The sequence below is a fragment of the Pteropus medius genome, unplaced genomic scaffold, assembly GCF_902729225.1.
Source record: "Pteropus medius unplaced genomic scaffold, Ma_sr-lr_union100, whole genome shotgun sequence".
Classification (NCBI taxonomy): Eukaryota; Metazoa; Chordata; class Mammalia; order Chiroptera; family Pteropodidae; genus Pteropus; species Pteropus medius.
In genome coordinates, this window is record NW_024356335.1 from 116,601 (window position 1) to 130,673 (window position 14,073).

The 14,073-nt window shown below is 34.5% G+C and overlaps 1 protein-coding gene, 1 non-coding gene and 1 pseudogene across 6 annotated transcripts in view; 1 reads left to right on the plus strand and 2 right to left on the minus strand.

Annotated features, from left to right (window-relative positions):
- The window catches only part of RC3H2 (ring finger and CCCH-type domains 2), a 41,729-nt gene that overhangs the window by 16,147 nt on the left and 11,509 nt on the right, over positions 1-14,073 (minus strand). For all 5 annotated transcript variants that reach the window (XM_039861472.1, XM_039861469.1, XM_039861468.1 and 2 more), the window contains 6 exons: positions 13,619-13,852; positions 7,025-7,200; positions 3,201-3,401; positions 2,599-2,731; positions 2,368-2,486; positions 1,000-1,112 (listed from right to left, as the gene is read on the minus strand). In XM_039861472.1, the coding sequence (XP_039717406.1) occupies positions 1,000-1,112; positions 2,368-2,486; positions 2,599-2,731; positions 3,201-3,401; positions 7,025-7,200; positions 13,619-13,852 (976 nt within the window). The remainder of the gene's footprint in view (positions 1-999; positions 1,113-2,367; positions 2,487-2,598; positions 2,732-3,200; positions 3,402-7,024; positions 7,201-13,618; positions 13,853-14,073) is intronic.
- LOC120601802 (small nucleolar RNA SNORD90) lies at positions 2,817-2,927 on the minus strand. The gene has a single exon (XR_005652564.1). It is a non-coding gene; the product is annotated as a small nucleolar RNA SNORD90 (small nucleolar RNA).
- LOC120601846 (uncharacterized) lies at positions 5,250-5,358 on the plus strand (annotated as a pseudogene).

The window sequence follows — 14,073 nt, forward strand, 5'->3', positions numbered from 1 at the left end:
AGAGAGAAAGAGTTAAGAATTATATAGGAAGCTGAAGTGATAGAACTTGGTGACTAAGCCAAGCCGGTGAAAACTGGCGAAGATGATTCCTATATGACACGACACGTTAACTGGCTGGACCTGGGTACTGGTGAAGTTGAATGGAAGGCAGAAGAGGAGGACGTAAAGGAGGAGAAAATTAGCTCAAATTGAGTTTAAGTTGTCTAAAAACAAAAGGGAGCTGTCCATTAGGAGCTGATACACAGTCCAGTTGTTCAGTAGAAAGGCTGGGATCAATTTCTTGGTGAAATCTCAGAGTGTTTTGGTTAAAAACAACAAACACTCAGACAACACATAATATAGCTTATATCCTTTGACTTTTATATTTGGGATAAGTGGACAAAGAAAAAGGAGTTACCCATAAAAGAGGAGAAAAAGAAGACACATAAAAAGAATGCTAAAAAGACCAAAAAAGGGGTCAAATATGTGGTGACGGAAAGAAATCTAACTATGGGAGGTACACACGCAATGTAAATATATATATGCCTTACTGTTAAAATGTACAGCTGACACTTATCAGATTTCATTAACCAATGTCACCATTAAAAAAATTAAAATAATAAGGAAAAAAAAACGACCAAAAGCCACAAAAATAAAATATACCTGCTTTATCATTTTACCTGGGCCTTTGCTATTATCTTCAACTGAACCTGAGCAAATAAGATTGTACACAGGAGCATTTTCATTCTATATGAAATTTTCATTCTATATGGGCTTAGCAGAAACATGTATTCCAGCTACACGACTGTCTAAAATATGCCCCTGAATAAGGTTCTAAGTCACTTCTTACGTTAATCTTGCTCCCAGAAGCAACAAAGTATGTTTTCAAAAGAAAGGTTATTTTCTACAATGTGAATTTAGCTGCATCTTTGAAACTCATCACTAATTTTAAGATTGTATATAACATTTTCAAAATGACCAAAAATTAAACCCATATGAAAGAGAATTCTCCTAACTTACTTTTCAAGCTCTTCCTGAGAATGGGCAAAAGTACAATTTGTTCCTCGTGGACACCCTCCTTGTTGTCGCAGATCTCGGCACATACTAGTCTTATATTTGCTGTTTGGCTGGGGCTACAGAAAGAACATCAAGAGGTGGAAAGGTGAAGATTACAGTTGTTATTTACTCTAGGGACTTCAGAATTTCAGGATTACACCTTTAATTATTTTGCTTATTAGATAAGTAATTCTTGTGCTGTAACAATTACCATTCCATCATTCCCCATTAAGAATTATGTAGCATAACCCTGAGTTGGAATTTCAGACATTCCTTCTGAGGATTATCTGGAACTGGTTCAAATGTTATGTCTATTAATTTGTCAGGCAACGTAATTCCCATGAAAATAAGAGATTTTCTCATCAATTCACTGCTGTTTTAAAGTTATGAAACCAAAATCAAATATAAAATTTTTAAAAACATTTAAAGGCCATAAGCTTGTTCATTTAAACTTTCCCAGGAAATGTAGAATACAATTTCTCCTGAAAGTGAAACATTAAGAAATACCAATTCATCTGTTAACTCTCTTCTGAGGCTTGGAGCTGTTTAAGTTTATACAATGAGGCAAAATATAAAAACTTCATCATACCTGCTATGATTTGCATCAAAATTGAAAAGTCATTGTTATTTTTATGATCTTAATGAAGATAAAACATTTATCTTTCAGTTAATATTTAAATATTATAATGTCTTCTAATAGAGTAAGGATAGAAAATGAAAAGATCACTTTGGAGTAGATCTGATCCCAGCTCTGTCACTTATTGCCACCATGGCCTTAGATATGCTATTAAACCTCTTTAAACTTCAACTTGGGAACAGCATATATCTTGTATGTGGTTGTGAGGATTAAAAATAATATGTGTAAAATATTGAACACAGGGACTGACTCATAGTAACTTAATGAATGTTATCATTCAAATAAAAGATTTATACTTTAAATAACTCCTAAAGTACACTAAAATATTTTTAAAATTCAAATTCCACACACGAATAGAAATTTTTTGTATGACAGCAATGAAGAAAAAAGTGACAATTTCCCCACATTAGAAAAGAATTAGACAAAATATTTGGAAGGCATCAATGATCCACACTTGGTCAAAGACATCTGCATTCAAGATACTATCAACTCACATTCAAGATACCATACAAACTGTTGCTGTGCTATGAATTATTTATCAGGTACGCTACAACTTGACTTTTTCCCAGAAGAACAGATAATATAAAATTATGAGAAAGTAGAGTGACATAAAGATTCCATTAACCAAAAAGCTTGTAAAGATGTTTAGGACGAAACTCTGCTAGAGATAACAGTAGTACATTAAATGTGCTTACCTGAGGTGTCTCATGGCCTTTTCTACTATAATTTTGTATGAAGTCCACAAGGCCATGAACCACTGTTTTAACAGCTACCATTGCATTTTCTAGCTGCTCCCAAGTTGGTGAAACAGCATCTAAAGCCGCCAAGGGGATGGGATGGAGGAGAGAATCTGTTAGCAGAAATTCTCTTGTGTCACTTACCTCAAAGTAGAAAAAGCATAAGCAATTGAGTATTTTCCCACATACCTGGATTGGGGTCTATGTTTGCAAGAAGCTCTAAATGAGGCCTCAGTCTATTTAAGTTAGCTGGGTCGCCTGTTCGTTGCAAAACAATGGTCAATTCCTGGACACTCTTTGCAAATGATTCTGGAGACTGCAACTAACAAACAGAAGATAGAATGGTTTTTACTCTGGTCCTTATAACATCTATATTCAAATGTTTTTATTTAATCAACAAACTGAACAGGTTTTCAAGTGTCTTCAGATTTCATAGTAGGAGTATCAACGATGAATTAAATTTTCACCTCAGAATCTGCCCTATGAAATTCATCATTAGACACTCAGAAAACTTATTTATAAGCTGTATGAGCTCTCTGGAGTCAGAATGTAGATATGTAACAGACTTTGTAAGCCAGGCTGCTTTTATCCTGTATTTGCTCCCCTGCTGCCCCCTTTAGTTTATTTTGAAAGTTAAAAAATATTAATAAGAAAAAAAGATTAATTTATAGGACTGATAGTTAAAAACATAGGAATCTCCAACTGGTTGTCTCTTTAGTACCTTCAGGAGACTCCAGTACTCTCCAATGTTAACAGCAATGACAGAAATCAGCAACTTTACTTTCACGAACCTTATCAATAATAGACTGCATGTGTGACTTATGCGCCAAGTCACCATACAGAAGTGAGGACCACTGCTCAGGTGAAATACGGAGCCCTGCTTCCATAGCAATGTGAACAATTTGGGCATCATGTTCTCTGCGTAATGCCTCATAACTCCGAAATTCCTCCTTTAGCTGCATCAGAGAAGAGTCTTCATCCCTTTTGGTAACCTAAAAAATAACGAGGAGAAAAAAAAAAATCACCCATCAGAATTGGTGTGCTCTCCCTCCGCCCCCAACCAATTCTATTTTTGGGGGGGTTGGAGAGGTGAGAGGGCACCAACTACATATCAGATACCACACAAAGAAGGTACAAAGAAGATAATGCCCTTACCACGAATTCTTTTGGGAACAAAGCAGAACTTTCATAACCTAATACATAGTCCTGCCTTTCTCCAATGAGCTCAGCAACTAGTAGGGAAGAGACTTATAAAATTATAGTATAAGCGCTATTATAAGGCTCTATAGCAATATGAAGGCAAGGCAATTAAATGACTGGTGGAAGATAGAGGGGGATCAGATAAGGCTCTCCCCAGCTGAAGGCTACACGAATCAAGTCCTGAAGAACAAAGAGGAGTTCTCCCAACAAAGGTGAGGAATAGAATTCTAAAAACAGTAGCAAGTGGTGAAATAGAAACATGAAAAAGCAGAACACACAGAATTAAAGGCTAACATGCAAGCTGGAAAAAAATCACAGAGGATCTTGGATACTATGATTAGCAATGTGGATATTACCCTGTAGGAAATGGGAAGCCACTGAGAGCTTTTAAGCAGAGGGGTGTCATGATCAGCCCTGCCAACGAGTAGCAATATATTAGCTCCATATGATGATTAAGAAATTTTCTGCCACCACAAAAATGATCATTAGGATATTTATACAGCTTTAATCTATACTTAAGTGATAAATTCAAAAGTTAGGAGTTTCATATGTCCTAGTAAAACTGTCTAATTAAACATGCAAGTACATGGCTAAATAATTTCCATAATAAAAGATACACGCTTACTTCTGAATGACTAAAACTTGCTAAGAAATTTGAAACTTAGGAATCAGAATACCTAAGACTAGTCCAGGTTCTGAAACTTAAATTAGACAAATCACTCAAACTATTTAAAACGATGATTTCCTCATGCGTACAATGAATATATCCCAGACCACCTCACTGGTTGTTTCTATTGCTGTTGCTGGCAATATGTCCCCAAGAACATGAAGATGAGGAAATCAAGTTATCATCTGAGAGGTAACTTAATAGTACCAGTTCACAATTCTCTTTGGGAATATATAAATATATTATAGAAAAGTTTGAGATCCCAACAATTCTAATCAACTTAAATCTTAGGTATAATTTAAGAAATGGAACAGTATAACTAGAAGTCACAAAAATCTATATTCTACATAACCTACTTAAAGAAATGCTGAGGAAACAAAAGGAGGAATTATCAACCTAAAAAGTAGAAAGAAGAAACCCAAAGAACCAGAGGATGGTAGCATGTATCCAATCACCAGGTATGGTACAGGTGCCTCCTGGGCAGCATCAGCATCTACCTACCTGAATAGTAAAGATGGACAAAGGTGGCTAAGAGAGCCTACACCCATTAAAATTCTATTAACATGCATCGAAATCACCCATAAAGTTTTAAAATTGTAGCTGCAGGTCTACTAAATCAGAATCCTTGGCTTTGAAGACCACATAATTTAAAAATTATATATGAGGGGTGGTTCCATAGAGTAGTGGTTAGCACATCTGCTTTACACACAGAAAGTCCTGGGTTCGAACCCCAGCAGAGCCACAGCCCATACTCTGGGTGCGCACCGCGAGCGTGTGGGAGAAGACGCCCCACCATCAGAGATCCAGTTCTTAAGGGGAGACAGCAACATTCATAGGTCAGGGGTGGAAGTGGCAGGGGGGAGATTAAAAAAAAATTATATATGAATGTTCAAGTCCTACAGGAGATACACTAAATCAGAATATCGGGGGATGGGACCCAGGAATGCATACTTTCAAAAACTCTACAGGTCTCATCTACGGCCATGCCACCCTGAACAAGCCCGATCTCGGAAGCTAAGCAGGGTCGGGTCTGGTTAGTACTTGGATGGGAGACCACCTAGGAAGACCAGGTGCTGTAGGCATAAAAAATAAAAAATAAGGGCTTGTAAGCTGACAAAGTCCTTGCAATCTGTGAGGTCAACCAAGGGGTGCCTCGCCAAAAAAAATTAAAATAAAAATAAATAAATAAAAACTACGGGTCTCTACAGGTGATTCTCCTGTGTACCTTCAGTTGAGAATCACTGCATTAAATATCAGAATCATTAACTTTACTTGTTCTAACTCCATACTAAGCAAGCAAAGGTTTGATACTCTACTACAGAAAAATATCTACAACATGAGAATTCAAGTCATTTAATCATTATGAATAAAGAAAACAGATGATAAGTTAGGATGATGCTGTTCCTGAGGAAAGACTCTCCTGCGTGCATCCGCAAAATTCAGGTCTCTAAGCCCATAAAGTCTAGGAAAAGACCTTTGACACAGTGACTTTACTAGAGTAAATGTCACCTGAGAGAGAGGCTTTTTGACAATTAAGTCAGTATGATGTCCTTTTATTCATCTAAACACTGCTTTAACGTTTTAAACTACAGAGCAGTAAGTATGAAACGAGAGCATAAAGTTGAAATAAATTTTTAAACTAGTGTTATTAAAATGTCAGATATTAGTAGTAGCTTTAGATTTATGATAATCATAAACCACAAATCATGATACCGATGAGGAAAAATAAGTACATAATGTGAGAACCTACCAGTCACTTCAGGATGACAAATAATCTCTGTAACTTGGCTGCTTAGCCAAAAACATGATGTTTGAGGAACCAGAGATTCATTTCAATTGTTGCCCAAAGGAAAAAAATCAAGCATTATAACTATCAGGAAGATAGTGGCCAAGCCTCATTATGGCGACAAGTGAACACATTTGAACGTATTTCCATAATCACTTATATCTCAAACTAAGCAATGTGCCCTCACCTCCCCTGCTCCCCCCACCCCCTGCCAAATAACAACAAAAACCCTTTTTCTGTCTATATTGTTTTTACCTTTGGGGCTATAAAACCAGTAAAATAACCTAAATAAGCTTTGGTTTCAAATTTAGATGTTTAACTTTCACAGATGCTAATGGGATGTTCAACTTCCAAGACCCAGCCAGCAACCTATACTCCTGTAACATGCAGAAACTTTAAGGATTCAGCCAACTTTTCTCAGTACCCGTCACCACCCATGAGCCTATTAGATGATGAAACTACAATTCTAAATATCTTGGGATTCTTTCCTGCCCTCTCCAGCAAAAACAAAACAAAACACAAAACAAAACACTACCCTAAATGCAGAGTAGGGCAATGGCCTCAAATTTTCACTCTCTAATTATCCCTAAGATAACATATAAGCCATCTTCAGATTAAAAGCTTTAGTGACACAGAGAATGAGATAAAAATAATGGGGAAGTTAAAACATTTACCTACTCCTTTTAAGTTTTCAGCGTAGTTCCTGACTCCCTTTTAAGAGGAAAGAATAAATGAATTGGGCTTCTTTAGTCCACTTTTATTATTCCAAGCGTCAAGTTTACCAAACTATTTCCTTATGGTGTTTTTTGTTATTGATATCTTCACATGCGTTCTTATTCTCAATAGGTAGCATCACAGATGCATTCTACCTTTGTGGGGCTCTAGCCTAGGTAACACTCATTCTGGGAAGCCTCTGTCCCACATACAGGCATGTAATGTTTAAATGGTTGCTTACTACTTACCTTAAAACAAGAAGCTCGATACAGTAGTTGCACAACATGACCAATACTTGTTTTTGATGCCTGAGGAAATCTTGGTTCTAGTCTTTGCACAACAAAAAGTACCAGAACTTTCCTTGAGAGGGCAGAACCATCTTCTAATGCCAGCAGCACCAGTTTCAAGGCCTCTTCTTGCATAGCTAGAAGGAACATGAGTTCATGATAAATGAGAAATCCTGCAGATCGCGTGCGTCACAGACTTCTTTAGGTATTAGTTTACAGCAGTTTGTTATCCAGTCTGTGTTTGCACAAAAAGAGGACATCACACATACACAAATACAATTTACTTAAAAAGGATAGTAGTCCACTCTTATCTGTGGGGGATATGTTCCCAGACCTCTAGTGGATGCCTAAAACTGTGGATAGTACTGAACCCTATGTTTTTTTCCTATTCACTAAGTCCTCACTTAACACCATTGATAGGTGCTGCAGCTTTAGACGTATGATGAAACCATAGGCTGATTGATACAAACAAGAGTTAAGTTCCTATGACATCTCATCCAAGTTATAACTAAACAATGTTATTTGAGGACCTGCTGTACATACATACCTATGATAAAGTTTAATTTATAAATTAGGCACACTAAGAGATTAACAATAACTAAAAATACAATAGATCAATTATAACAATATATTGTAATAAAAGTTATAGGAATGAGGTCTCTCTCTCAAAGTATCTTATTGTACTGTACTCACCCTTCTTGTGAGGATATGAGATGATACAAGGCCTACATGATGAGATGAAGTGAGATGAATGAGGCAGGCATTGTGACTTAGTATAAGTCTACTATAAAAGTTACTTGAAAATAAGTGACTAATGGGCGGATAGCACATACCGTGTGGATATGCTGGACAAAGGAAAAAGTCACAATGGCACAAGATTTCATCATGCTACTCAGAATGGCGTGTAATTTAAAACTTATGAACTGTTTATTTCTGAAATTTTCCATTTAATATTTTTAGACTGCAGGTAACTGAAACCACAGAAAGAGAAATCATAGATAAGGGGGGACTACTATAATCAAACAAAACATACTTCCTACTAAACGACCAATCAGAACACAAGTCAACAGAACTTAAATATATCTTCTGTAGGTACTTAATAATCAACTAATTAATGATAGTGTTAAAGTGAAAAAAAGTCCTCATTTATAAAAGACACACAGCTACTCTGACAAGTAACACATAAAGGATACACAGCAGTCTTAAAGGATACACAGCAGTCTTCCGATAAATGGTAATTTTGTCAATGCATGAAACTGTTACTTGCCTGTCAGAACTATTTTGTATATAATTTTTAAGTGATATTACCTCTGGATGCAATACCTATGGATTTATGTTGTTTTCAAGCCAGGGATATATACTATAATCTGAACCTAATCATGAGGGAACATCAGACAAACCAAATTAAGAACAGTCTATAAGATAACTAGCCTGTATTCTTCAAGAATACACACATTAGACAATGTAAGACTGAGGAATGGTTTCAGAATAAAGAATACTAAAAAGAGACATGACAAATAAATACGATAAGTAATCTTATATTGGAACTTATAAAAATCTCTTTTATATACAAATAAATACAATAAACAATCTTGGATTAGAACAAAAACATCATTTATGACATTTATTTTCTTCCAAAAAAAAAAAAAAAGGGAAGAAAAATAAATAGAAGAAAATAAATACCATAAAAGACATTTTTGGAATAATTTACAAAACTAAAATATAAATTGTAGATTGTAGTGCTGTAGCAATGTTAAATTTTCTGAATTTGATGAATGTACTGTTATTATCTAAGATAGTAGTATCCTTGTTTTTAGGAAACACACAAGTATTATTGAGTAAAGGGGCATGAAATATGCAATCCTATTCTCAAGTGGTTCAAAAAAGAGAGGAGGGAATAATATAACAAATACAGCAAATTATTAAAAACTAGTAAATATGGATAAAGAGTATTCAGGAATTCTCTGTATTATTCTTGCAATTTTTTGGTGAATCTGAAATTATTTCAAAATTAAAATGTAAAAATATATTGGTTTTCCATTAAAACAATGAAGCTTTAGAGCACAGAGATCATGTGGAATCCAGATTAAAAATAAAACTCTCTTTTTCTCTAAGTGAGGCACTGAAGGCCAGAGAAGTTAGGCTAAGGTCAATGACTAGTTAGTATCAAAATGTAACTAGAACCAAAGACTTTTTTTAAATTAAGGTAAAATTCACATAACATAAAATTAACCATCTTAAAGTATACAATTCACAATGTTGTAGCACCATCAACTAACTCTATCAACTAAATCTATCTAGTTCTAAGACATTTTCATCACCTCAAAGGAACTACATAGCAATTTGGCAGTCACCTCTCATACCCTCTGGCAATCCACTAGCCTGATGGGTAGTACTACTGATTTACTTTTGTGGATGCTGCACATAAATAGAATCATAGAATGTGTAACCATTTGTCTGGCTTCTTTCACTTAACATAGTATTTTCGAAGTTCATCCACACTGCAGCATGTTTCACCAGTTTTCACAACTTTGGCTAAATAATATTCTATTTATGGATATACCACATTTTGTTTATCCTAAGTTGGTGAACATCTGGAAGGTTTCCACCTTTTGAGTATTTTAAATAATGCTGCTATAAACACTGATGTACAGGTATTAGTTTAAGTGCCTGTTTTCAACTCTTTGAGGGTACAGACCTAAGAGTGGAGCTGCTGAGTCATACGGTAATTGTTTTAACTTTTTGAACTGCCAAATTGTTTCCTACAGAGGCTGCACCATTTTACATTCCCAAGTTCTCCACATCCTCACCAACACTTGATTTTCCATTGTTTACATTATGGTGAACCTAGTGGGTGTAAAGTAGTATCTCATTGTGATTTTGATGTGCTTTTCTTTAATTACTAATGACACTGAGCATCTCCTGCGCTTTTCAGTCATCTATGTATCTTCTCTGGAGAAATGTCTATTCAAGTGGTTGGCCCATATTTTAATTTAGTTTGTCTTTCTTTGAGGTGAACAACCAAGGACGTTTGATACCTAGGTTAGTACTTCTTAGGTAAGGTAAATAAAAATAAAATATACAAAGGTAACATTCTAAAATTATATATAAATGTGGATTTTAAAAATTACTTTTCAATTGAACTTGTATTATGGAAAATTTTACACATATACAAAAGTAGAGCTAATATGCACCCATAACACAGCCGTTGCCAGTAAGGCTTCATCTTACTTCTTACCCATTTTTCTAGTGTTTTGGCTAGAGTGTTCTAATGTAAATCCCAGACAACATCCTTAAATAATTCAGAGAGTATTTCTAACACACAAGGAATTATTTTTTCAAATTTACTATAACACCATTACCCCATCTAAAATAAGTGATATATTTCCTTAACATCACCTAATACCCAGTCCACATTGAATTTCCTACCACTGCCTCAAAAATTTCTTTTTATAGTCGATTTCCTTAAATATCTAAGTCCATACATTGCTTTTGGGTAACATGTCCCCAGGCTTAAAAAACTATGCCAGTTCCCCCTGGCTCTCCATCCTTCTATGTAAAAGAAAATCTAGTATATTCGTTGATGAAACAATCATTTTTCTCAACAATTTACCACATTCTTGATTTGGCTAATTTTGTGGTTTAAAACTATGTTCCTTTATCTGTTTCATGTAAACTACAGGCTTAGTTAGTTTCAGGATGTTTTTCTTCTTCTTTCCCAAGCATACTTCTTATTCCATGTAGTACCATCAGGAAATGCATAAGGCCCAACTGTCTCACTTTAATAAGACTGATAAGTGGTTTTAGGCCTTATCCATCTATTATAAATTTTCCCAGCAACCTTTCTTCCAGTGGTTTTAACAGCTACTAATAATTCTTGCCCAGACCAATTAATTCATTTGATGTTGCAAATTTGTGATTTTTCTAATTTTAACATTTTTTTTCTAAGTTTATTAACTAAAAGAAGAACCTACCCCTCCACATCCTAATGGTTTGTAAAAGGCAAGAAAGAAAAACTGCTTGATTTTTTTCTATGCCTTTTCCAATTTTTAGAATGTGTTGGCACCCAAGCAACTGCCAACAATAACCAATTAATTTTTCTGCACTATCATTACAAAATCATGATTTTTTATATATTTTGTGTCTCAATCCATTAAATTATTCATTTTGATGTTCAAATTGTCTCCCACTTATGTCCAGTGGGAGCCCCTTCAAATTCAATTCTATGTTCTTTTGACAAGATTCTAGGTTTTTTTTAATAGCTTTTTTACTTTCTGGCATAAGACTTCTCAAGCTCTTTTTATACTTTTCTACCCTGGAAATGGAATCAGGCATTTATCTGAAGAGCCCTGTTTACTTTTTAGTGGTAAATGGTATTATTAAAGGCCAGAATCTAAGTGCTATGACTATCCATTACTTCTAAGCCATTTCTGTGGACAGATCTAAGGAACAGGTATTTTTTAGAAGATAATAAAATAAAATGAACAAGTCTATATTGCCAATTCAAATTTAAGACTACAGAATTTTTACATAAATTCTTTGATTTCATACTTGGATCTCTTTTTTTAAAATGCTGAAAATCTTGATTCCTGATGGCATTAACATAATTATTTGCTTTATTCTACAGTGTGTCTATATAATAGTTTCAAAATAGAATACCAAGAAAATTATCAACAGTGTAATGATGGAACACAGTTTAGGATTTATTATGTATCCCCTGCTAGAGATATAAAAATCAAAATACTGTGTGTTCTAAAGCCACCTGAAAAAATTCAATCATGATAAACATGCTACCAATTTGATGTTTTAGCTTTTTTATTTTTTAGGTATTGATTTGTTTTACTCATTTTATTTAAATTTTTAAAATTTATTTTTACTAAAAATTGTTTTATAATTACATAAAACATTTACATGGCTGCAAAGTACAAAACCAAAGCCTATGGTTCTATGAGGCCTATGGCTTCTCTCCTTGTCTGCTTTATCTTGGTTCCCCACTTCTCTACACAAGCTTATTATTTTTAATTTTTTTCCTACCATTGCTTCTTTTGGAAAATATAAACAAATAATAACGGTTGTCTCTCTCTCCCTTTCTTCGATAAAAGGTACTATGATAAGCACACTATGCCGCACTTTGCTTTTCTTTAACTTAATGTATCTAGAGATCACATGCAAGCAGAATATATACATTTTCCTCATTTCTTTCAATAAGCACATAGTATTCCATTGGAAAGACATACCAGGTCATTAAACCAGTCTCCTATTCACATTCAGATGGCTTCAGATGTTTGCTCTTACAAATAGTGCTTTATAACTTTGTGTGTCCTGTATTTTTTGCTGTATCTTTGGGACAGATTCCTAGAAGTGGGGCTGTTGGGGCCAAAAGGTAAATGCATAGGTAATTTTGCTAGATATTGCCAAATTCCTCTATAAGTTTGTACCACTTTGCATTCCCACCATTATTGGATGAAAGATCTGTTTTCCCACAGCCATGACAACAGAATATATTGTCAAACTTTTGGATTCTGCCAATCTGATAAGTGAGATATGGTATTTCAGTATAATTTTAAGATATATTTCTCTTAATATGAAAAAGACTGAGTATCTTTTTATATGTGTGAGGGCCATTTACAATACTTTCCCCTATGAATTGTCTGTTTATATCTTTTGACAAATTTTCAATTGGGTGGTTAGTATTTTTCTTGAGTTTTTATAAGTACCTTAAATATTAGTTATAGTAGTGCTTTGTGTGTAATATAATACAAATATTTCCCCAAGTTTGTCATTTATTATGCTTCTAATTTTTTGTGATGCAACTTAAAAAAAATTATATAGTCAAATGTCACTCTTTCTCCTAGTGCTTCTGGATTTGGAGTCAAAGAGAAAAGTGTTTCCTACTCCAAGGTTATAAAGGAATTCATTCTTGTGTTTGTTTTTATTACTTATATACTTTATTTTTTAATCTTAAGTATTTCTGATCTATTTGGAATTTATGCAGCTTTGGAGTATAAGGAATTCATCCAATTTTATCTTTTTCAGTATGTCTATTCAGTTGTCCCAATAATACTAAACAAGTTTCTTCACAAAAATAAATCCTACTTGGACTGTAATTCCAAATCAGAAAAGTTAAACACTAAACATTCCAGAAGGCAACACAGGACAATATGTCATAATCCTGGTAAAGATTTTTTAAACAGAATGTAGATGGTAGTAACCATAAAGAAATCATCCCGATTCTTTAAAAAAAAAAAAAAATTGTTTTCCAATTTTTAAAAAAGTTTGTTTCTTTTACTTACCACCTGTGTAACCTTAGGCCTCTAACTCAGTTTTCTAATTTGTAAAACTGGATCTGTCTCACCTCTCTTGAAGGCCATTGAGGATTAAATGAGAAACTTATTCTAAAACACATATAGCTTATGATAAACAAAACTGATTTATGTCAAGATTTCTATGTGTAAATAAAGGTGACTTGAGTCTGAGGAGTCTTACCTCCTCTAGAAATTGGCATCCTCTAATCCTGACAGCTGATAAGAAAGGCAAGATAGTGATCTATCTTACCTGGCCCTAGAAACTGGCATCCTCGAGCCCTGACCGCAGCCCATAAGTTGGCAGACAACTGCTGAGGGTTCTGGTGTTGTAGTATTAGTTCCGTTACAGTTCTTTCTCCCAGGGAACGGGCTGCTCTCATGGCTCTTACACGACCTTCTTCCTCTACCAGTTGACAGTTTACAAGTGTCACCAGTTTCCTTTGCATTGGACGACTCAGTGCACTCTGGTTCAAACTAGCTACACCTTTAGGAAAAAGGAAACAATGAAAACTAAATTTTTTTCAATTAAAAAAGGCAAGACAATTTTTATTATCTCTATTTATTAAGCCACAATTCCTAATGAGTTTCTTGTAAGGGACTTTCATTTTTTAAACAAGTATTCTGTCTCTGTTTATTACTGTTCTGTGGTAATAATAATTTAATTTTTAGTTGCTTCAAATTTTACACAAGTATCCTGTTCTCTAG